Here is a 24,036-nt window from a genome sequence, read left to right as displayed (position 1 = left end):
TGCCGGCCGAGGGGCGGGATGGGATGGGAGTTGGGGCCGGGCTGACTGCGGCCTCGTCCCTGGCAGGTGGGGACGCACATCCGCGCCAAGAGGAAGCGGGAGGAACTGAGCAACGTATTGGCCGCTATGAGGAAAGCTGCTGCCAAGAAAGACTGAGCCGCCTCCCCCGGCTTCTCCGTGAAATAAAGAACAGCTTGACCGAAGCCCTGGCTCTGCTGCTGTCCGTGGGTGGGGGGGGGGGTTGTCCGCCGTCCCCTCTGGTGCCCGCCCTGAGCCACACCCTCTGTGGGTGCTGCCTGGCCGCGAATCAAAAGCCCTGGCCCACCCACCCTTCCTGGGGCAGATGAGGCCGCCGCCGTACTGGAAATGACTTTAATCATTAAATAGTTTCTGTGCCAGACACTGATTAAGCCGATTGAGGTCCCTGGGATCTGGGTCACTGGACCCAGCTGCTCGCTCGGTGGCTCCGCTGCCAGGCCCGGGTGCAATCCCCGCAGCGCTCAGTTCCAGCCCAGACAGGGCCTGACATCCGCTTCCTACAGTCCAGGGGGAGCCGTCACCGCTCCACAGCCAGCGCCTCTGCCTCTGCCTGCTCGTCCGGGAAGGCGATGTCAAAGATCTCCCGGTAGTGCTCCACGAAGTGCACCTCCAGGCCCTCGGTGATGAAGGCTGCCAGGTCGTAGAAATCCTTCTTGTTCTCGGCTGGCAGGACAATGCACGTCACCCCTGCGCGCTTGGCCTGGGGGCAGAGTCATGGTCAGCCCTGCCTGGGCCTGTGGGAGGACAGCAGGTGTGCTGTCCTCCAGGAAGGAAAGGGCTTCTAAGCAGGATCCCCATCCCCGGCAGGGAAACAGGCTCAAGGCGAACCATTGGCCTTGGCTCTGACAGCCTGAGAGCAGGAGCCAGGGCCTCCCCACCCGTGGGAGCAGTCTTAGGGCTCTGGATGAGCCACACCCCCACGGCCTCACCTCCAGGGGTCAGGCACAGTGTCTGGGGCCTGAACACGGGCCTGTGAGCATCTGCATCTGAGCCCAGCCTGCTCTGCCCCCAGGCCCTGCGGCACCCCTCCCCAGCTCCGGAGGCTACACAGGTCTGCCAGGCACAGCCCCTTAAAAGGACAGCAGTTTGCATTGTCACTGCACACTGCCTCCAGGGACAGTAAGCCTCCCAATTTGCCCCACCATTGATCTAGGGAGTTTGTGCCTGGTGTCCAGGTCGAGGTGGTCATGGCCACTTGACCACGCCTCCCTCAGTGGCATATCCTGGCTGACTCCTCCAGGCTTCCTACACACACGGCAGGTGTGGTACAGTCTGGGGACAGGCAGGGCTAGGAGGGAAGAGCAGGGACAGTGGCATTCCAACCTGCTCAGCACCCTGGCTGGGAGCTCCAAACACTCCCTACACCAGCAATGCCTAAACCTTGTCCCCATCTCCAGCCTCCCACTTGCTGCTGGGCTGCCTGGGAAAGGAAGCAGGAACCACGCCCCCGGCCCTCTACTGGGGCAGCCAGTGGAGGCACTAGAATGTAACCCACATGACTCGCTGTGGAGAAGGCAGCTAGGGCGGTCAGCTTAAGGCCAGCTCCAGGCCAGAGAAACTTGAGTCCAAAGCCCAGGGCTTCCCTCTTTCCTGACCCACACAGAGGCTGCGTGGTGGGAACTGGGCCTGTCCCGTGGTGGTGTGGGCCCTGCCAGTGCTGTGGGGCAGGCACAAGGACACTCACCGCAATGGTCTTCTCCTTGATGCCGCCAACAGGCAGGATCTTGCCCGTGAGGGAGACCTCGCCAGTCATGGCCAGGTTCTGCCGGACGGGCCTGCCCATGGCCAGGGACAGCAGCGCCGTGACGATGGTGCAGCCTGCGCTCGGGCCATCCTTGGGGGTGGCGCCCTGTGGGGGGGTGTGGGGAAAGCGGGTGAGTAGGTGGCCAGCGGCCCAGGGGCGGGTCGGGAGCGGGTGACGCGGTTACCTCGGGCACATGCAGGTGGATGTGTGAGGTCACCAGGTAGTTGTTGGCGGGGGCGTGCTGCATGAGGAAGGCCCTGGCGAAGGTGTAGGCTATGCGGGCGCTCTCCTTCATCACCTCCCCCAGCTGGCCTGTCACCTCCAGGCTGCCGTCCTTGTCACCCTTGGCGTCCTTGTCCTGTGGCCGTCTCAGGGATGTCTCCACAAACAGTGTGGAGCCTCCTGGAATGGGTGTGGAGCTGTGAACACGGGAGGCCTCAGAGCCCAGGCTGGCGCTCACTCCACCCCTCGGGGCCACCCTGACCACTCCTGCCCCAGCTCAGCATCTTGGTGCCCCGGGCAGGGACTGTGTCCCATCAGGAGCCAACACTGGCCTCCGCCTTTGCTGCGTCGCAGGTTCCTGGCCCTCTACGCCCCCTAAGGCAGCCCCCAGCAGCTGCCAGCCACAGAGGATACCCCCAGGGCTACAAGGACCCCAGCTACTGCTGCCCTGCCCAGAGACACAAGCCCCTCTCCAGCCCCTCCCGCACCGCCCCCTTTGCCCTCTCGCCTCCTTTCTGTGTGGTGGCCCCAAGGCCTGTCTGGATGAGCTCAGGCTGAGGGACCCCTTGTCCCCACCTGTAAGCCTATCAAAGTGTCACCCAAATCCATAAGGCCCATGGTGTGCTGCCACCCCTGTGTGCTCACAGCCTTCCCCTCCATCAGCCCCAGACGCCCTGGGCTGCCAACACCGCCCCCAGCCAGAGGCGGTCCAGAGCCACCAGCGGCCAACTGCACAGGTGTGCAAGGTGGGACCTGCTTGTTCTTGGGTAGAAAGAGGAATGGCTTGGGATCTCCTCCCGCCACTACACTCACCCATGGCGGTCCAGGCCAGCCCCATGACCACGCCGGGCGGCGTCACGTCGTACATGCGCTCCACAGTGAACACGGGCTTCCCCACGAAGTCCTGGAGGTTCTCTGGCGTCACCTCCACAGACTCGGCCTCGCCGCTGACTATCTTGTAGGCCGATTTCCGCAACACCTGGGCAGTCAAGGCAGCACGATGGGGATGGGAAGGTGGGGTGATGAGCGCGGGAAGGTGGGGTGATGAGCGCGGGAAGGTGGGGTGATGAGCGCGGGAAGGTGGGGTGATGAGCGCGGGAAGGTGGGGTGATGAGCGCGGGATGGTGGGGTGGGCGGCAGGTGCCAGGAGGGCGGGGCGGCTGCTCACCTTCTCCACTTGCTTCTGCAGGTTGCGGACGCCGCTCTCGCGGCAGTACTGCTTGATGAGCAGCGTCAGCACGTCCGACGACAGCTTGGCCTTGCTCTCATCCAGGCCACACAGGGCGCGGGCCTGGGGCACCAGGTAGCGCTGCAAGGGCGGCCGTCAGGGTTGGGTCTGGAGGGACCTTGCCCACCAGCTCAGTCCAGAACCTGGGAGCCAGTGCCTTTCCCATGGCCCCCAGATCCTGGCCTGGAAACGAGGTCCCTGATGGTGAAACCAAGACCTGGACACACAGCCCTGCCACCCGCCATGCCCAGAGGTCCGAGGCCTTTGCCTGTGCTGCGTCCTCTGCTTGGATCCACTTTCTATTCCCCAATGGCATCTTAGATACCACTTCCTCCAGGAAGGCCTCCTGGTTGTCTCTGGGCTGACCCCATACACAGACCCAGGGCCTGTAGGGTGGCTGACTGGTTACGTGGCTGTTGCCCTCAGCACATGAGAAGGGGGACTGGGTCGTGGGCTCCAGGGTCAGCAACAGCCCCCCACAATTCTTGCCATAGTTCTGAGCTCTAACGGCATGCGGGGAAGGCATCTGTGAGACGGACAGAGCCATGCAGGTCACTCTACATTTGCCACTGATACTGGGGGGCATTCCTGATCCCCTGAGGGGTCCCCATGCCCCCTCGTCCTGTCCCAAGGAACTACAGGCCCACCCCTTGGGGAAGTCAGGCTGGGAGGTGGACCCAGCAGTGGGCATTGAAGCCCCCAGGGGACACGAGGATGCTGGGAAGGCCTCAGGGGCAGGGACCAGTGCCCACCATTGGCTGTCAAAGGGCTCCTAGGGGAGAAATGCACTTTCCAGAGAGAAAACACATCAGGAATACGGGACCCCCACCTCCCCCGCAGAGACAGACCCCGCATGCTCCTCACTGAAAGCACTCTTCCTCCAAGCCTCATTCCGGGGGGACCACAGGCCCCGCTGCTTCCGGGCTGCTAGAAACCTTCCCTACACTCTGGGTCAGGTGGGGGCCCGGCCCTGGGGGAGCCTGGAGGCCCCACCCGGGAAACGAGTGTGTGCACTGACAGCTGATGGCCGTGTGGCCTGATGGTGGTGGGCGGTGTTTTGGACAGTCCCAGGCCCTAAACCCCGTGCCCGCTCGCGCCACCCCACAGCTGCTCACAAGCGTCTGGTGTGTCTCTCACGGCCGCATCTGCTCCTCTGGGCTACAGGTCCCACCTGTCTCTCCCGGGTCCGGGAACTCCCAGCGGCACGGCCTCTGCAGGCTCTGGGGGACACCCCCTGCTCTGGGGACGAAGACTGGTGGGGAGGGCCTGGGCTTACCTCTGCAATGGCCAGCTTCTCCTGGGCCACGTAGCCCGACACATTGATCATCTCCATGCGGTCTCGGAGCGGCTCCGGGATGGTGTCCGTGACGTTGGCCGTGCAGATGAACAGCACCTGGGGGAGGCGGCAAGGTGCTGGGGGACTGGCCGCTCACCCTCCCCCCGAGCCCAGGCCCCGGACGGGCCCCCCACCTTGGACAAGTCCACAGGCACGTCCAGGTAGTGGTCCAGGAAGTTGGCGTTCTGCTCTGGGTCCAGCAGCTCCAGCAGCGCCGACGAGGGGTCCCCCTGGTAGCCCCGGCCGATCTTGTCCACCTGGGGCAGCAGACAGCAGGTGGTGGCTCTCGCCACGTCCCTGGCCACCCCGCCCAGTGGGGAGAGCCCGGGATCGGGGCTGGGGACGCCCTGCGTGAGCAGCACCCACACCCTGCCTTGGACGGGCAGCCTGCTGGGCATGGCTGTGGGTGGGAGGGAGCCGTTCGTGCCATCAGGTCTAGCATCATGGCGACGGCACCTCAGTTGACCTAGGGATCCTGGGGCCCGGAGGACTCTGGGCTTCGTCTTGCACACGGCCTTGCCTGGTCAGGGCCGCCTGGGACTCTGGGTTAGGAAGGCTCAGGGCCTCTCGGCACGCACCTCGTCGATGAGGATCAGGGGATTCTCCGTCTTGGTCTTCTTCAGACACTGGATGATTTTCCCGGGCATGGCGCCCACGTAGGTCCGCCTGCGGGCGCACAGCAGGGTCAGAGGCCACTCGGTAGCCTGGCTTGGCCACGACGATGCCATGCACCCTCCAGGGCCACGGCGGAGAGACTACCTGGACACCCAGGAGACGTGGCCGCAATGGGGGGGCAGGGGGGACCTGCTGGTAGCCACCGGATATGTGGCACTTGCAGGCATGCTGGTCACTTGCCCCGATTCACTCTGTGCTCATGAGAGCTGGGGAGCACAGGGACATCCCCCCAGCTCAGATTCTGGGGTCACCGATTCAAAGCCAGATCTCCCTCAGTTCCGTCACTCAGCTGGCCCCCCCTACCCACGGTGAGAGCCAGCCAGGTGCTGGCAGCAGAAGGCCCCCACTCCTCACTGAGGGACGCCAGGCACGCCGCAGCCCTCAGGCTCGGGCGACACCGGTCATGGCCAGCACTGGCTCTCAGGAGGGCTTCCTGCAAGCTCTGCCCCAGCACAGGGGCCCGGCACGTGGCACACACAGACAGAAGAGTCACAGGCCCCACGAGAGGCAGTGAGGAAGGCTCTGTCTGCGGGATGAAGACACGGGGGCAGGGACAGAGGGACTGAGGCGCCACTGGGCTGTGTGTGCCACTTTAAGTGTGCGGGGGTAACGAGTGTCTTAGGGAGAGGCCCGAGCAACGCAGGTGAGGAGGGAGTCACGTGGGGTCTTCCAGGCCCAGGACACAGCCCGTACAAAGGCCCTGAGACAGGACCACACCTGGTGTGTTGGAAAAACAGCGAGGAGGCCGTAAGGCTGAGGCAGAGGGAGGAGGGAGAAGAGGGAGGAGGGGGAGAGGGGAAGGGAGGAGATGGAGAGGGAAGTGGGGAGAGAGAAGGGGGTAGAAGGAGGGGGAGGAAGAGGAGAGGAGAGGAGAGGGAGGGGTGGGGCAGGTCATGCAGAGTCCTGTGGGCAGGAGGGTTCTGCTGCTGTTATCAACAGTGATCCATCTCCCCGCAGCCAGTCTCCTGTCCTTGTCCTTGTCTCAGGAACCCCGAGAGACGTCAGCACAGACGCCTGCCCTCCCTGCAGCCCGGCTCCCTGGTGACTCCCTCCCAAGGCCGGAGGCGGCTGAGGCTCGTTCAGACCCCGCCAGGGTCTCTCCTCCGGCAGTGAGTGGGTCTTGCCTGCACCTCTAGCCATCCCTGAACCAGGGCCCAAGAGGCTTCAGGACCACCTCAAACCGCGTGCCCAGGAAGGAGTGGGTGCCCCCACACCCGCCCCTCCACCTTCACCCAGCTGCTCCTTCCTGCTCACACCCCCACCCCATCCAAGGGCCTGCAAAACAGGTCTCCTGTCCTCCCACTCAGACCCCCACCCCCCTGGTCAATCTGGGACCCCCAAAACTGCACTGGCCCCACCTCCTCCAGCTCCTCCCAACTCCAGGCTGGTGAGAGTGGCCACGCCCTGGGGACCGGACACGGCGCGGGCCAGCATGCTGTCACCCTTGCAGCGGGCAGGCTGAGAAGGCCTGAGCCTGGGGGTTCCAGAGCTGGGCATGTTTTTAGAGGAGCCAGAAATGTTCACTTCAAACCCGGACTCAAGTGAACGCCGTGCAGAATGGAAATAGGTGGTGGACTTAGCAGATGCCTCATGCTCGGCTTTCACTAGGGCTACGGTTTCCAAACAATCGTGGTCTACAGAGGTTGGCGAGGAGGGAAGCCGCAGAAGCCACGCCTGGCTGCCCACCCGAAGGGCCAGGTGGGAAGGCGCTGAACGCTGAGGGCCACGGCCCTTGCTCTGGGCCTGAGGCCAGCTGGGAGGAGTGAGCCCACAGAGGCGCCGAGGTTTCTCTGGTGTGCGCAGCCCGGTCCTCACCGGAGACCGTCTCTCCTGACTCCAGCCCACAGACTTCAGGGTGGGGCGTGGGGCCGACCTCACCCTGAGTCCTGGGGCATCAGCCACAGCCCACATAAACCAGCGTGTGCATGGCAAATGCTGGCCCTGCAGCTCTGGCCGGGGCACTGCAGGACCTGAGCTGGAACTACAGGGGGCGTCTACGGAGGGCCGGCCGAGATGTCTGTCTCCCAGGGGTCAGGCCATGGAGACTCCTGCCAGCGCTGTTTGAGCGCCTGGAATCAGCCAGGCCTGAGGTCCGCCACACGGCTGGACGTTTCAGTTACTCTAGCGTGAGTGGAACTGGCTGCCCACGACCCAGATTGCTCTACCAAATGTGAACGGTGACTGCAGAAGACGAAGCCCGGCGGCACCGCTGAGGGGAGCCCGGGGGAGAGCTGCCGGAGCCGGGCCTACCTGTGGCCCTTGATCTCAGCCACGTCAGTCATGCCCCCGACGCTGAAGCGGAAGTACTCTCGGTTCAGGGCGCGGGCGATGGAGCGGGCAATGCTGGTCTTGCCCACGCCAGGGGGGCCGTAGAAGCAGAGGATCTTGCCCTGGGTGGAGCCGCGGAGCTGGCTGACGGCAATGAATTCCTACGGACAGAGGCAGGCTCAGTGGGCGCGTGGGCTGGGTAAGCCGGGGGCCTGGGCATGACTCTCGCCACCTGCACATTGCCTTTCAGACGCCTGAGGGCTGCGGAAAGGGACCAGGATTGTCCGGGAGGCTGAGCAGATCAATACTGCCACTGGCCACAGGGAGGGGCAGCCCGTGACAAGAGCTCCATTAACACCAACAGGACAACTAGATGCCAGGAGACAGCGGCCACCCGGCAGTGCCAGGCCCATGCAGCAGTTCCCCACCTCCTAACGGGTCCCTTCCCCGGGACCCCGAACACCACCAATGCCCCACTCTCTCCAGCCCAACCCAGAGAGGCAGCCCACTCTCCCCCTCCACCAATGCCTCTGGCTCCTTTTTTTTTTTTTTTGAGATGGAGTCTTGCTCTGTGGCCCAGGCTGGAGTGCACTGGTGCGATCTCAGCTCACTGCAACCTCTTTCTCCTGCGTTCAAGCAATTCTCCTGCCTCAAGTCTCTCTACTAGCTGGGATTACAGGCACAAGTTACCATGCCCCGCTACTTTTTTTGTATTTTTAGTAGAAGCGGGGTTTCACCATGTTGGTCAGGCTGGTCTTGAACTCCTGACCTTGCAAGCCTCGGCCCACCTCGGCCTCCCAAAGTGCTGGGATTAAAGGCGTGAGCCACCGCGCCCAGGCTCTGACTCCTGATTTTAGCCTCTGACTCCCACTTGCCTGCCTGGTTTCTAATGTCTCAGGAGTGGTGTTTTAAAAATTAATTTAAAATTAATTTTCAGACAAGGTCTTGCTCTGTCGCCCAGGCTGGAGTGTAGTGGCGCCATCACAGCTCACTGAAGCCTCCACCTCCTGGGTTCAAGCAATCCTCCCACTTCAGCCTCCCAAGTAGCTGGGACTACAGACACACACCACCACACCAGACTAATTTTCTTTTTTGAGACGGAGTCTCGCTCTGTCGCCCAGGCTGGAGTGCAGTGGTGCAATCTCCACTCACTGCAAGCTCTGCCTCCCGGGTTCAAGCCATTCTACTGCCTCAGCCTCCCGAGTAGCTGGGACTACAGGCACCTGCCACCGCGCCCGGCTAATTTTTGGTATTTTTAGTAGAGACGGGGTTTCACTGTGTTCGCCAGGATGGTCTCGATCTCCTGACCTCGTGATCTGCCTGCCTCGGCCTCCCAAAGTGCTGGGATTACAGGCTTGAGCCACCACACCCGGCCCAAATTTTAAAATTTTTTGTAGAGATGGGGGTCTCCCTCTGTCACCCAACCTGATGTGCAGTGGTACGATCACAGCTCACCACAGCCTCAGCTTCCTGGGCTCAAGTGATCCTCCTGCCTAAGCCTCCTGAGTAGCTGGGACAAGCAGCCCCACCATGCTCGGCCTATCAGGCATGACTTCAGTCCATCTGGGAAATCCTCAAGCAGCCCCACCATGCTCGGCCTATCAGGCATGACTTCAGTCCATCTGGGAAATCCTCAAGCCCCCGGGGGCAGGGCCCGATGCTCCCTCCGTCAGGATTTCCCCGACCAGCACCCCCAGGCCTACGAATTCACCAGGGGGCTCCTTTGAAATCTCAACCCACAGCACAGAGTCCTGGGCCTGGGCCCACTGCCCACATGCAAATCAACAGCAGGCCAGACACTGGGCTCACCAGGATGCGTTTCTTGACGTCCTCCATGCCGTAGTGGTCTTCCTCCAGCACTGCCTGTGCCCGCACCAGGTCCAGGTTCTCGTTGCTGTACTTGCCCCAAGGGATGGATGTGAGCCAATCTAGGTAGTTGCGGGTGACACTGCCAGGGGAAAGATGAGAGATGCTGAGCGGAGCTCACCAGCTGCCTGTGTGTCTGCTGGACTTGGCTGTGTGGTTGCCCGGGGCTTGAAACCATGTGTGGGGCCAAGCACGGCAGCTCATGTTTGTAATCCCAGCTCTTTGGGAGGCCCAGGTGGGAGGATCGCTGGAGCCCAGGAGTTCAAGACCAGCCTGGGCAACTCGGCGAGACCCCGTCTCTATAAAACAGTTTATGGGCTGGGTACAGTGGCTCACGCCTGTAATCCCAGAACTTTGGGAGGCCAAGCCAGGTGGATCACAAGGTCAGGAGATCGAGACCATCCTGGCTAGCACAGTGAAAAGCTGTCTCTACTAAAACTACAAAAAATTAGCTGGGAGTGGCAGTGGGCGCCTGTAGTGCCAGCTGCTCCGGAGGCTGAGGCAGGAGAATGGCATGAACCCAGGAGGTGGAGCTTGCAGTGAGCCGAGACACTGCACTCCTGCCTGGGCGACAGAGCAAGACTCCATCTCAAACAAACAAACAAAAAAATTTACAAACTGCCCTGTCCAAGGCACCCAGCGCAGGAAGGAGGGGACTGCTGAAGGTCCACTGCTGACTCTTGTCAGGAGAGCTGAGATAGCATGAGGTGGCTCATGCCTGTAATCCCAGCAGTTTGGGAGGGCAAGGTGGGCGATCACTTGAGGTCAGGAGTTTTGAGACCAACCTGGCCAACATGGCAAAACCCCATCTTTACTACGAATACTAAAAATTAGCTGGACGTGGTGGCGCATGCCTGTAATCCCAGCTACTCAGAAGTTGAGGTAGTAGAATCGTTTCAACCTGGGAGGTGGAGGTTGCAGTGAACCAAAACTGTACCACTGTACTTCAGCCTGGACGACAGAGCAAGACTCTTAAAAAAAAAAAAAAAAAAAAAAAAAAAAAAAAAAAAAAAAAAAAGCCAGGCACGGTGGCTCATGCCTGTAATCCCAGCGCTTTGGGAGGTCAACGCAGGCAGATCATTTGAGGTCAGGAGTTCAAGACCAGCCTGAACAACACGGTGAAACCGCATGGTTCCTAAAAATACAAAAAATGAGTAGAGCATGGGGTGCATGCCTGTAGTCCCAGCTACCTGAGGGATCAAAGCAGAATTGCTTGAACCTGGGAAGTAGAAGTAGTAGTGAGCCAAGATTGCACCACTGCACTCCAGCCTGGACAACTGAGCGAGACTCCATCTCAAAAATAAAAAAATAAAAAAGCAGCCCTGGTGTAGAGCCAGGTGTCCCTGGGTTCAAATCCCTGGCACCACCTACCAGCTCATAGGCCTTGACCACTAATTCCACAGCCCTGAGCCTCAATTTCCTTGTAGAATGGAGATGGTGATGATGTGTCCTGCCCAGGAACAGGACTGATGCTCACTGGGTACCTCCTAGCCCACCACCAAGCACCTACTACAGCAAGAAAGTGCCACAGGGCTCTCCTGCTGGGTCCCCTGGCCTGCCCAAGACAGGGGCTGAGGAGGGGTTGCCCGAGGGCTGGGCTGTCCTGGGCCTGGCGCTCACTTGAATTCCGAGGAGTGGTTGTCCAGCAGGCCCAGCTTGCTCAGCTCCTCGTCCACAACATCCATGACATGCTTGGGGACCACGAGCTCCTTGAGGCGCTCCCGGAACTTCTCCTCGATGGCGTCCTTGTCGTCCTTCTCCAGGCCCAGCTCCTTCTTGATGATCTTCAGCTGCTCCTGCAGCAGGTACTTGCGATGGGTCTGCTTGATCTTTTCCTCCACCTGTGGGGTGAGGCGCTGCCATCAGGCCCTGGGTCTGGGAATGTGAGTGTGTGCGTCCCCGCGCGAGTGGAGACCCTCTGCTCCCCCAGGACTCAGAAAAAAGAAACGAAACCCAGGGCAGGAAGCCTTTGGTTCCTTCCATCTTTTGTTTTTTTTTTTTTGAAACAGGGTCTTCCTCTGTTGCCCAGGCTAGAGTGCAAAGGCACCATGATAGCTCACCATAGCCTCCACCTCCTGGACTCCAGCGATCCTCCTGCCTTAGCCTCCTGGGTAGCTGGGACCACAGGCACCTGCCACCACGCCTGGCTCTAATTTTAAAATTGTTTATAGAGACGGGGCCAGGCACCGTGGCTCACGCCTGTAATCTCAGCACTTTGGGAGGCCAAAGCAGGCGGATCACCTGAGGCCAGGAGTTCAAGACCAGCCTGGCCAACATGGTGAAACCCTTCTCTACTGAAAGACAAAAATTAGCCGGTGTGGTGTCACACGCCTGTAATCCCAGCTACTCGGGAAGCTGAGGTGGGAGGACCGCTTGAGCCCTGAAGGTGGAGGCTGTAGTGAGCTGAGATTGCGCCACTGCACTCCAGCCTAGGCGGCCGACTGAGACCTGTCTTAAAATAAAAAATTCCAAATAATGCTACAACTGTGAAGTGACTGAGCATCAGGCAGGCTGTGATCTGCCAAGTATCAGGACAGTGAGCCTCAATGGCTGGGTCTTAAGAAACAGCATCTTGACTTTTCCCAGGCTACTTCCCAATTTCCAACACTGTCCTCAAGATTACAAAGGCAGAGGAATTCTTCTCTTGATGTGGGACGGTCCTGAGACTGCTCCACCCTGGGCTCATTACACTGGGACCAGCTTTAAGCTTTCCTGTTCAATGCAGAGAGTTCCACAGCCCAGGACGACAGAGCAGATGATGGCACGAAGCCCTCAAAACCCAGACAGGCCTTCTGGGCTTGCCCTGGTCGATGCCACTGGTCCCGCCGTGTGCTCCAGAGCCTGACTGATGTCACGTGGCCTAACGGGAAGGCCCCCAAGAGTGGCTGCGCCTCAGCCTTGGGCTCACCTCCCGCCCCAGGCGCTGCTGCAGCTTGCTCAGTTCAAATTCCTTCTTCAGCAGGGAGAGGGCCTTGTACAGCCGCTTGGGAATCTGCCAAGACAGGGAGGGCGGAAAGGATGAGCAGAAGTCAGTGGTTGTGCATGCAGGGCCGAGGTGGGGGAAAAGGCACGCCCTGCGAGATGCTGCCAGGAGCGCCTGGCCACGCCACACCCAGCACAGAGGCGTGCGCGCCCTCCGCCCTGACAAATCCTGTGCTGGAAACGCATCCTATGGATACCTCCGCAGGCCCTCCAGCTGCGTGCATGGGGACGCTCTCAGGAATGCCGCTCACAACAGCAAAAGACTGGCGATGCCCCGGGTACGCGGCCCAGAGGATCCCACTGAACCCGCAACGGTAACTCCCAGCTGAAGGCTATGACGCTCAAAGGCGGACGGATGTGCATCAAGGCACACGGCGGGAAATCATCTCAAAAACAGAGCCAGGGACACACGGCTGGGGGTGGATGGCGCACGGTGGAGGGGCGAGGGCAGGCAGGCATGGGGGAGCCGAGGAGGAGTGAGGGCAGCTGGGCATGGGCGGAGCATAGTGGAGGTGGGTGCAGCCGGGTGTCGGGGGCTGTGGAGGTGGGCGGCACTCACGTTGGTCTCTTCCAGGACGTCCTGCAGCTCGTGGGACTCGGCCCCGGTGAGCGCAGCGCCCATGTCGCTCAGGTAGATGGGGTTGTCCACCACCCGCTGGCCAGCCTGCATCATCTGCAGCACCGACTCCCTGGGGGACAAAGGGAGCCGCCTCGGTGTCCATGGCCTTGCGCTCTGCTGCACTGCAGCCCCCTGACGGGGACCCAGTCCTCAGGGTCCTTGTCCCCTGTAGCTACAGGCAGGGCCTAGGGCGGCTCGCTGGGAGCAAGCTCTGCTGCTTGGTGCCCAGAGTTCAGGGCCCACCTGTCCTGGGCTGGAAAGGCATGTGGCATCCCCACGTGCAGCCCCCACGGGAGCCGTGCAGTGACCTCACCTCAGCAGTCTGCTCCCCACTCCCCCAGCCAATGCCAGCAACAGCTTCCGGCCTCAGCAGAAGGGGACAAGGAACCTGGGCCTGCTGAGGCCCCGGGCCTCCCACCTGCCCCATGCGCCAGTGGGCAGCAGGCTCCTCTGCACAGGCCGCTCCCTGAGCCGCGAATCCCTGCCCCAGGCGGTTTCCTCCCAGGAGGACGCTGAGGAAGCTCCCTACCCACCCAGCTGCAGAAACAAACACAGAGATGCCCCCGCCTGGCAGCCGCCCGCACAGAGGCCCACCTGTAGAGAGGGTTCAGGGCAATGATGTCCCGGATGGTCTTCACGATCTCTGCGGTCAGGGCCTGCCAGGTATGGGGGCAAGGTCATTGAGGCCCAGCAGTGCTTCAGCATGGGGTGGGAGGCGTGGCCCTGGGAGCCCCACCCACCAGTTGCTCCATCAGCTGCCCCCCTCCCCTCCCCCCCACCAACTGGCCCTGGCCACAGAGGGCTTCGGAGACGGAGGAGTGCAGCCTAAACTCACCAGTCCCAGGGACATGGGACCAAGAGAGTCCAAACTAAAACCAAACCCTGTCTCCTTACCCCTCAGAGCCTTGTCCTTAGGACAAGCTATCTTGCGGGAAGAAAAGAGACTGCCTTTTATTATTTTTTTTTGAGAGACCAAGTCTTGCTCTGTCACCCAGGCTGGAGCGCAGTGGTGCGATCATGACTCACTGCAGCCTGGAATTCTTGGGCTCAAGCGATCCTCCCCCCCTCATTTTCCGGAGTAGCTGGGACCACAGGCATGAGCAACTGTTCCTGCCTACAACCAAATTTTCATCACCTGGTCTCGGCTGGGCATGGTGGCTCACACCTGTAACACCAACACTTTGGGAGGCAGAGGTAGGTGGATCACTTGAGGCCGGGAGCTCAAGACCCACCTGGCCAACATGGTGAAACCCCGTCTCCACTAAAACTACAAAAAAAAAATTAGCCAGGCACTTTGGTGGATGCCTGTAATCCCAGCTACTCAGGAGGCTGAGGTAGGAGAATCACTTGAACTCAGGAGGCGGAGGTTGCCATGAGGCAAGATTGTGCCAATGCACTCCAGTCTGAGTGACAGGGCAAGACCCTGTCTCCAAAAAAAAAAAACCGTAATCACGGCCGGGCGCGGTGGCTCAAGCCTGTAATCCCAGCACTTTGGGAGGCCGAGACGGGCGGATCACGAGGTCAGGAGATCGAGACCATCCTGGCTAACACGGTGAAACCCCGTCTCTACTAAAAAATACAAAAAAGTAGCCGGGTGAGGTGGCGGGCGCCTGTAGTCCCAGCTACTCGGGAGGCTGAGGCAGGAGAATGGCGTAAACCTGGGAGGCGGAGCTTGCAGTGAGCTGAGATCCGGCCACTGCACCCCAGCCTGGGCGGCAGAGCAAGACTCCGTCTCAAAAAAAAAAAAAAAAAAAAAACCGTAATCACCCGGTCTCTAGTCTTTGGCTTTGACCCTGAACTGTCTGAGCTGACCCTAGTAGAAGGCACCAGAACTGGCACACTGGAGGTCCAGGGCACTTGCTTTAAGAAAAACAAGTTCAGGCCGGGCGCGGTGGCTCACGCCTGTAATCCCAGCACTTTGGGAGGCCGAGGCGGGCAGATCACAAGGTCAGGAGATGGAGACTATCCTGGCTAATGCGGTGAAACCCCGTCTCTACTAAAAATACAAAAAATTAGCCGGGCGTGGTGGTGGGCGCCTGTAGTCCCAGCTACTGGGGAGGCTGAGGCAGGAGTCACGTGAACCCGGGAGGTGGAGCTTGCAGAGGGCCGAGATTGCGCCACTGCCCTCCAGCCTGGGCGACAACAGAGTAAGACTCCGTCTCAAAAAAAAAAACCAAAAAAACAAAACAAAACAAAACAAAAAACAAGCTCGCTGCCCCTCAGGGGTCTTGCCAATTCTAATCACATCTGTCAGGTCGGTCACTGTCTTCCCCCTGCTGCAAGATTCTCACAGGTAGCGCCAGTGCTGTGCTGCCCAGGACAGTGTAGCCACTGTGGCTGTTAGAATTGTTTTAATTTTTAGATACAGGGTCTCACTCTGTTGCCCAGGCTGGAGTGCAGTGATGCAATCACAGCTCACTGCAGCCTCAACCTCCCGGGCTCAAGCCACCCTCCCACAGGTTGGACCACTGGTGTACGCCACCATGCCCAGCTAATTTTTTTTTTTTTTTTTTGCAGGGACAGGGGTATCGATATTGCCCAGGCTGGTTTTGAACTCCGGGTCTCGAGTGATCCTCCTTCCTTGGCCTCCAAAACTGTTGGGATGACAGGCATGAGCCACTGCACCCAGCCAGTAAAATGTTCCATTCTGTTCCTCAGCCACAGCAGCTCTACTTCAAGTGCTCAATACTCAGAGGTGGCCGGGCGCGGTGGCTCACGCCTGTAATCCCAGCATTTTGGGAGGCCAAGGTGGGAGGATCACCCAGGGTCAGGAGTTTGAGACCAGCCTGGCCAACATGGTAAAACCTCGTCTCTACTAAAAATACAAAAATTAGCCGGGTGTGGTGGCGTGTGCCTGTAATGCCAGTTACTTGGGAGGCCGAGGCATGAGAGTCACTTGAACCCGGGAGGCGGAGGCTGCAGTGAGCGGAGATGGCGCCACTGCACTCCAGCCTGGGTGACAGAGCCAGACTCTGTCTCAAAAAAGAAAAAATCAAAAACAAAAACAACTCATAGAGGCTAGCAGTACAGGATAGAAGTGCTGACCTCAAGAACTCAGGTGGGCCTGTGGACAGGACACTTCGCCCCTCCCAGCGTCCACAGCAGAATTACCAGTTGATCATGGCACTTTCCCCCCAGGCTCTGCAACAGCCTGGGGAGGAGGCCGATGACACCAGGCACACAAGTAAGGAGCTGACATGCTTCAGGCCTTTGGTTAGCTTTGCTGACTGCCCCTACAGCAGGAGGGCAGGTGGCACCGCCAGGAGGCTGCCCACCTCGGAAGCTGACTCCTTGTGCCACCAGGAAGGCAGGACGGCCTAGGTTGGGGGATCAGGGTGGCCAACACGCTGTTTCCTGTCCTACAGCCACGGGTCCCAGCTTCCCCTCCCTGACCTCCTGGGCTTGGTGGGAAGAAGCCGGGGCTGGAAGGTGTCTTGGTAACTGCTGGAGGCTTTGGCACAGGGGACACGGGCTGGGGCTGGACCTGGGTTCCAACCCTGCCTCCCTCTCGAGTAGCTACGGCTCCAGTAAATTTCCTGAGTCTTCTCCCATCCCAGAGTCTTCCAAAGACCTCTGGGAGGAAAAGCACCCTCTTTGTTCCATTAGAACTGAGTTCCAGACAGGCCAGACCCTTGCTGAGGGGCTCAGGGTGGGAGACAACTCCTAGGAGAGGCTATAGGAATGGCTCAAGGGAGCCCGTTGGGGAGGCGGCTGCGACCGCCCTGCATGACACACGGACTCACTTTCACCTCCTCTGTGACCTGGAAGTCCTCGTGGACGACGTTCTCCACCTCCACCATGAGCACCTCGGCCGGGAGCTCGGGGGCAGGCTCCATCGCCAGCTCCGTCGGGTGCCTGGCACTCAGCTCGTCCTCCGCCTCCTTCTTGCCCCGCTTAGACTTCCTGCGGGGCTTGTGCTTGTTCTCCGCCTCCAGCTCCTCAGGCTCCACCTCCAGCTGTCTGCTGATATGGACTCTGACGCAGGAGCAAGGCAGGCGTGAAGCCACTGAGGCTGGGAGCTGCCCTGGCCCCGGCTGAGGCCTCCCTGGTGGCACAGGTGGTCCAAGGGTCCCACTGAACCCAGACCTCTGGAGCCACAGGGTGGCTACAGGTCCTCGGGCTGGGGACTCGAGCCGCTTTCTCGGGGCCTCCCAACCAGTGTCCCCTCCACCCCTTAGACTCCAGCCAGATTCAGGCATTCCCTGTGTCCCACGCCAATGCACCACTGTCCCCATCCTAAGTATCGGGGATAAGCTGCAGCGACAAGCCCCAGGGCCTCCTGCTGAAAACAGTGTCAGCCTGGCCGGGCACAGGCTGGTCTCTGAGACTCTGCACCCTGGACTCAGCTCAGGTGGCTCCTTCCTGTCGTTCAGGTCTCGATTTCAAGGACACCATCGCAAAGAATGTCCCCAAGCACTTCACGGAAGCTACCCACCTCCACCTCTCAGGCTGTCTACAGCTCCCCTCAGAGCACCGCGCACCCTCCACCTCTCACGCCATCTGCATCTCCCCTCAGAGCACCAAGAGCCCTCCACCTCTCATGCCGTCTGCATCTTGCCTCAGAGCACCTAGCACCACGTCAACTCAGGGTCTCACTCTGCTGCCCAGGCTGCAGTGCAGTGGTGTGATCATAGCTCACTGCAGCCTCGACCTCCTGGGCTCAAGCAATCCTCCTGCCTCAGCCTGCCAAGTAGATGAGACTACAGGAACATGCCATCATGTCTAACTTTTTTTACATGTTTTATAGAAACAGGGTCTTGCTGTGTTGCCCAGGCTGGTCTCAAACTCCTGGACTCAAGCGATCCTCCCACCTCAGCCTCCTGGGTAGCTGGGACCACAGGCATGAGCCACCACATCCAGCTAATTTTTCTATTTTTTTTTGCAGAGATGGGATCTCGCTATGTTGCCCAGGCTGTACTCAAACTCCTGGGCTCAAGCGATCCAACTGCCTTGACATCCCAAAGTACTGGGATTCCAGGCAGGAGTCACTGTGCCCGGCCCTGCAGCTCACCCCTTTCTGAGACAGGAGGGGTCCAGAGGTGACACGTCTCACTCTTAACCCCAGGTCTGGCCTCAGTGCTAATAGGAACGCTGCGGGGCTGACAGACAAGGCAAGCTGATGCTGGGGCCTGGGGCATCCTGGGCTGGTCTCCTGCGTGCTACCCTGCCCTCCACCCCCCACTACCCCCACTAGCCACCCACCTTCTGTGTCCCATGACGATCATGCGCAGCTTGTCCCCAAGGTCCTGCATCTCGTGGATCTGGGCAAATGTCCCCGTGTGGTAGATTTCATCCAGGTTCTCCACCACATCCGACTCGTTGCTGTGGAAGAGGAGCACAGAGGAACGTTGGAGCACGGCTTGCATGCTTGGCAGGATGTCTCCGGCTGAGAGGAAGGAGGGAGAGAAAAGAAACGTCCCTCCAAATGCTACTGAAAACCAAGAGCGGCTTCCTTGGCTCCCACAGGAGCTCCAGAGCCTAGGGAAGCTTCTGCCAGGTCAGGGCTGCCCCCAGTGGTCACAGGACCGGGTGGGTGGCTCCTCACTAAGTCAGCCACAAGGACATGGTCCAGATGGGATTTGAAGTCTCTTCTATGCTCCTGTCACAGAGCCTGCATGGAATGCATACATGCAACTTTTTTTTTGAGATGGAGTTTCGCTCTTGTTGCCCAGGCTGGAGTGCAATGGTGCGATCTGGGCTCACTGCAACCTCCACCTACCAGGTTCAGGCGATTCTCCTTCCTCAGCCTCCCGAGTAGCTGGGATTACAGGTGCCTGCCGCCACGTCTGGCTAATTTTTTGTATTTTTAGTACAGATGAGGTTTCACCATGTCAGTCAGACTGCTTTGGAATTCCTGACCTCAGGTGATCCACATGCCTCAGCCTCCCAAAGTGCTGGGATTACAGGTGTGCGACACCACGCCTGGCCCATGGAACTCATTTCTACGTGGAGCCATGATCTCCGACCAGCTAGCTCGGCTTTCAGGCAGCCTCATGGTGCATCTCATCACCAAGGGTCCCTGAAGTTAATTTCCCCCACATTTTACCAATGCATACAGTTTAGTGCTACAAGCTGAGTTCTTAGCCCGGGCTGAAAAGGCAGCCTGCCTGGCTCCTGGTCTTTACTCTGGAGGTCTTCCCTGGTTTCCTTGGGGTCAAGAGTCAAAAGTGCAAAGTACAAAGTAGGACTTGTGGTGAGCTGGACTCTAGGGCAACGTCAACAAGGGAACGAAGGAAAAAAAAATCACACTTACTTGTCATCTCTCTTTAGAAAGACACCGACATAAGGCTGGGCGAGACGGACTTTCCTTCTTAGCAGCTCAACCAACTTCTTATTTTTAACCTAGCATGACAATGACCCCAAGGTGAAATGCAGGGTAGATTTTTTTTTTCCTTTGAGACAGAGTCTCATTCTGTTGCCCTGGCTGGAATGTAATGGCGTCATCTCAGCTCACTGCAACCTCCGCCCCCACTGGGTTCAAGGGATTCTCCTGCCTCAGCCTCCTGCGTAGCTGGGATTACAGGCATGCACCACCACACCTAGCTAATTTTTGTACTTTTAGTAGCGACAGGGTTTCACCATATTGGCCAGGCTGGTCTCGAACTCCTGACCTCAGGTGATCGACCTGCCTCAGCCTCCCAAAGTGCTGGTATTACAGGCGTGAGCCACCACACACGGCCCAGGGTAACTTTTCTAGTTGACATTTTTTGACAGCAGCTCTAACGTTGTCTAGATTATTCTCTGGGGACACGCTAATCAGATCCGGGATACTAATCAACAGGGTTCGGGAACGCTGAAACCCAAAAAAAGAAAAAAAAGAAAAAAAAAAGACTGGAGGATAGGAAGCTGCGGTGGCGAATACAGTGAGGCAGAATTAACTAGCTGCATTTTTCTTAGTGGTTTCCTCCATTCCCAAAGGAAATTCAAAGTAGACGGATGGTCAGAACCCAGAAATTGATTTAACATCCAGCTTCAAAAGAGATGTCCAGGGCAAACTGTCTTGGTTTGAAAATCAAAACCATTCTGCTTTTATTAAGTCAGAATAAACAAGTAATTCAAATGTGGTCCACTCCAGAGGTTAATGACTTCCTTTTTTTTTTTTTTTTTGAAAGTTTAACTCTGCCGCCCAGGCTGGAGTGCAGTGGTGCAATCTCGGCTTAATGCAACCTCGACCTCCCGGGTTCAAGCGATTCTCCCAACTCATCCTACTGTGTAGCTGGGAATACAAGCGCATGCCACTGCACCCACTAATTTTTGTATTATTAGTAGAGATGGAGTTTCGCCATGAGCCACCATGCCCGGTCCCTCCAATTTTCATTGAAAGTTACTTCCTTATCACATCATATGCTGTTAATTAATAATCAAGAACCCTAGGATCACAGCATATTCTCAACAGCAGGTTCAGGGCTAATGATGTCTTCTAGGAAGCATGTGAAGGAGCAAGGAGCTCACCTGATTTCTTTCAAGTCTTCGTTAATTCACTGGACAGACCTTGACTAAAGGTAATGGCCTGGCCAGGTGTGATGGCTCATGCCTGTAATCCCAGCACTTTGGGGCGCTGAGGCACGAGGATCACTTGAGCCCTGGAGTTTCAGACCAGCCTGGGTAACAGCATGTCCTCATTATACTCAGAAGTCGCTAATGAGGACAGAACCTTTTAGAGCAAGTTGGCCAGATAGTCAAGCACAAACTGAAGAGTAAATCAAGCTTTGCCAACAATTTCAGAAACATTTCTTGGGTCCCAAAGAAGTTGCCCCCAATTTCCCCTCTGCCAACAGCTGATAGCTGCATCCTTGGCATCTGCCTCCTGGCCTTGGCAGGATCCATTTTTATGATTTACAACGCATCATCAACCAGAAATATAATGAGAACCACCTGCCAGTCTCCCAAATACTATCCGCAGCCACTCATTTAACCCTTCTGCCTAGCTCCATGTGGGCAGTCTGCACTCTTTTAGAAGAATCATCTCTCTGCTCAGGCCCTGGGAGCAAGGGGCATCTGTCGCTCTGCAGAACTGAGGGGACCAGACCTGATGAACACCATCGTGGCTCCAGAAACCTGGGAGGGTAAAGAGAACTGCCAGGGGTGAAGTCAAGGATGGGAAAAAGGCCTCCGGGGCAGAGTCCTGAAATGTCAGAAGTACACCAAAGAGGAAACAATATCAGGTTATTACTAAGGCAGGGCCTCATTTTGGTGCCCAGGCTGCAGTGCAGTGGTGACACCATGGCTCACTGCAGCCTTGATCTCCCAGTTTCAAGTGATCCTCCTGCCTCAGCCTTCCAAGTAGCTGGGATGACAGATGCATGTCACTGTGCCCAGCTTTTCTTTCTTTGTTTTTGTAGAGACAGGGTCTATGTTGACCATGCTGGTCTCAAATTATCCTCCTGCCTCAGCCTCCCAAAGTGCTGGGATTACACATGTGAGACGTCGTGCCCAGCCCACATCGTCTCATTTAAGTCCCACAACAACTCTAATAAGATACTAATACGTCCATGTCACAGATGAGAACGTGGAAGCCAAAGGAATAACTTGAAGTTTATGGAGCCAGGATAGGATCCCACAGGGTCTTGTTCTGGGGCCTGCATCAGTAACTACTACTAAACATCAAGGAAAGACCTTGGGGCTGGGCGCGGTGACTCACACCTGCAATCCCAGCACTTTGGGAGGCTGAGGCGGGTGGATCACTTGAGGTCAGGAGTTCGAGACCAGCGTAGGCAACATGGTGAAACCCTGTCTCTTCTAAAAATATAAAAATTAGCCAGGCATGGTGGTGGGCGCCTGTAATCCCAGCTACTCCGGGGGCTGAGGCAGGAGAATCACTTGAACCTGGGAGGCGGAGGTTGCAGTGAGCTGAGATCGCGCCACTGCTCTCCAGCCTAGATGACAGAGTACAACTCTGTCTCAAAAACAAAAACAAAAAAAAGCTCAGACACACAAACTGACAGCGTTGGAGAAGCTCCCTCTGTCCCCTCTCCACTGTCTGTTGCCCCTCTGAAATGGCCTTTCCGTTCCCAACAGATCCTTGAGATTTGTTTATCAGAGTCTGGAGGGTGAGCGCAGAGGCTGACTCACTGCGTGACCTTGCTCCCCGCCAGTTAAGAAATAACCTTCCCATAGATCCCAGTTTCTACATCAGTAGTTGTTTTTTAAGGGAAGGGGAGCTAGGGGAGAAGGCTCTTGGGGCCTTCCTACTCTAAAAGCTCAAGTTCCTTACACTCTGCTTTCTCCCTATTACATCATCCTGCTCCCTCCCCACCCCCAAGGCTCTTAGTCTGAAATGATCTAATTTCTACCACCGGAACATAAGTTAAGGCCAGGGACTGCATGACTTGTTCACTACAGTATTCTCAGCACTTGCTACGTGGTAGGAGGTCAAGAACACACTGAATAATGTCCTCTTCCCACCCTCCTAAGCCTCCTGTCCCATCCACGCTCTATTATTTCTCGTAATTGTTGCCTTCTAATACAATATCGTTACTAATCATCTTTATTGCCTGTCTCATCCTGCCAGAACGTAAGCTCCAAGACAGATTTTTTTTTCTTAAGAGTCAGGGTCTCGCCATGTTGACCGGGCTGGACTCCAGGGTTCAAGCAATCCTCCCATCTGAGCCGCTGGAGTAATTGGGACTAGACCGCGAGCCCATGCCCAGCTTCAAAGGCATAAATTTTTGTTTTGTTCACTGCCATATCCTCAGCACCTAGAACAGTCTCTGGCAAATAATAAGCAATCAATCAAGAAGTATTTGTTTAAGAAACGAATGAATTCTGATCCCAGTGAGGCTCGTAACCAGACGGCAGAGCGCCTGGGGCAAAGAGGTATTATAAAACTTGTGCCAAGTAAGCAGAAAACTAACAGCGCCGTAACATTACTCTGGTCCCTCCCGGCCCCGGATTTCTACGACCGTGGTTCTAAGTGGATAATCCTAGGCTCTTCGGGTTCAACTCCTCTCATCTAACAGATCCTAAGAAATTCGAAAGGGGAGGACTTTGGCTCAAGGTTGCCAAGCTAGTGGTGAGCAGACAAGGATTCGAACTGCACCCTTTGAGAAACTTCATGTCTGAAAAAGTTGCGAAACACGAGGGCGCTAAAGTGATCCCACGGTTCAGCCCGCTGCTTGCAGAGGTGGGAAACCTGAGGCCGAGGCGGGGACTCCCATTACCTCGATAATCTTGATAAAGCGCGGGAACACCGGGTTGCGGGTGATGGCGATGAGCGGCAAGTGCGGGAACACATCGGGGATCGTCATGGGCGTGAGCGCCGTTATGACCGGGCCTTCCCCGCCGCCCGCGCTGCCCCCCGCGCCCCCGGCTCCTTCCTCTGCGCCGCCCTCGGAGGCGTCCTGGCCCCCCGAGAATGCTCCTCCGCCGCGGCTGTTCGCTTCCCAAAACCCCCGCCACTGGCCCCCAATTACCGGGCCTCGGCCCCACAGTGCCCAAGGAGGAAAGGCGTCACAGGCCCGCCGGCCTCGGAACAACCACGCTCCGGCTGCAGTGGGGACCCGCCCCCCGGCGGCGGCCAGTATCGGCCGCCGCAGCGCCCAGCACCGCGCCGCTCCCCACAGTCGCACGTAGCCTGTGCTCGCCGCCATAGCCCGGCCATACTGGCGGCGCACACACCTCGCGTCATTTCCGCTCGCCGTGGAACGCACGTGACTCCCGGCGCGTGCCTCGGGACCCGATGGGGGCGAGGCCCAAAACAGCTGCCTCAGGGGGCGGGGCCTACACGGAGAAGAGGAGGCGGAGTTCGAGCGACAGCATCTTCTCCGCCTCTTCCGGTCTCCTACTTTACGCGCCCAAGGCGTTTTCCGGTCACGTGGATATCTGTGGGCACACGCCAGCTCCCGTACAAAACATCGTATTGTTGCAAACGCAAAGTTTAGGAACTCATGAGCAGCCTGGGCACACGCTTAGGCGCGTGGACGACATGCGCATGCTCAGACTCTAGACTGGCCACGGGTGGCCGGGTGCGCATGCCCAGGCTCTGAGCGCGCGTTTGTGCGCGGATTCAGGCTTCCCGGGATTCGTCTGCGCATGCTCAGGGTTCAGGCGGAGCGCGA

At 58.2% G+C, this 24,036-nt stretch overlaps 4 protein-coding genes across 9 annotated transcripts in view; 1 reads left to right on the top strand and 3 right to left on the bottom strand.

Annotated features, from left to right (window-relative positions):
• RPL36 (ribosomal protein L36) overlaps window positions 1-398 on the top strand; it is a 459,247-nt gene extending 458,849 nt beyond the window's left edge. For all 3 annotated transcript variants that reach the window (XM_050770933.1, XM_050770935.1, XM_050770934.1), the window contains exon 5: window positions 67-398. In XM_050770933.1, coding sequence (XP_050626890.1) covers window positions 67-156 — 90 coding nt within the window. In that variant the 3' untranslated portion in view covers window positions 157-398. The remainder of the gene's footprint in view (window positions 1-66) is intronic.
• Window positions 1-24,036, bottom strand: part of MICOS13 (mitochondrial contact site and cristae organizing system subunit 13) — a 201,706-nt gene that overhangs the window by 13,970 nt on the left and 163,700 nt on the right. The gene's annotated exons all lie outside the window — the stretch shown is intronic.
• The window catches only part of SAFB2 (scaffold attachment factor B2), a 170,836-nt gene that overhangs the window by 107,972 nt on the left and 38,828 nt on the right, over window positions 1-24,036 (bottom strand). The gene's annotated exons all lie outside the window — the stretch shown is intronic.
• Window positions 359-24,000, bottom strand: LONP1 (lon peptidase 1, mitochondrial). Of its 2 annotated transcripts, none has more exons than XM_050770094.1 (18): window positions 23,140-24,000; window positions 19,233-19,321; window positions 18,182-18,301; window positions 16,723-16,954; window positions 13,574-13,635; window positions 12,920-13,049; window positions 12,287-12,370; window positions 10,999-11,219; window positions 9,322-9,460; window positions 7,495-7,673; window positions 5,148-5,235; window positions 4,704-4,826; window positions 4,510-4,626; window positions 3,174-3,314; window positions 2,819-2,984; window positions 1,968-2,185; window positions 1,724-1,888; window positions 359-739 (listed from the first exon to the last, which is right to left on the bottom strand). In XM_050770094.1, the coding sequence occupies exons 1-18, from the start codon at window positions 23,566-23,568 to the stop codon at window positions 557-559; spliced, it is 2,886 nt and encodes a 961-aa protein (XP_050626051.1). In that variant the 5' UTR covers window positions 23,569-24,000; the 3' UTR covers window positions 359-556. The 2 variants fall into 2 exon arrangements, with proteins under 2 accessions (XP_050626051.1, XP_050626052.1); XM_050770095.1 differs by having other exon boundaries at window positions 23,597-23,774.

Source organism: Macaca thibetana, chromosome 19 (genome assembly GCF_024542745.1).
Source record: "Macaca thibetana thibetana isolate TM-01 chromosome 19, ASM2454274v1, whole genome shotgun sequence".
Lineage (NCBI taxonomy): Eukaryota > Metazoa > Chordata > Mammalia > Primates > Cercopithecidae > Macaca > Macaca thibetana.
This window is presented reverse-complemented; position numbering and strand designations above follow the sequence as displayed.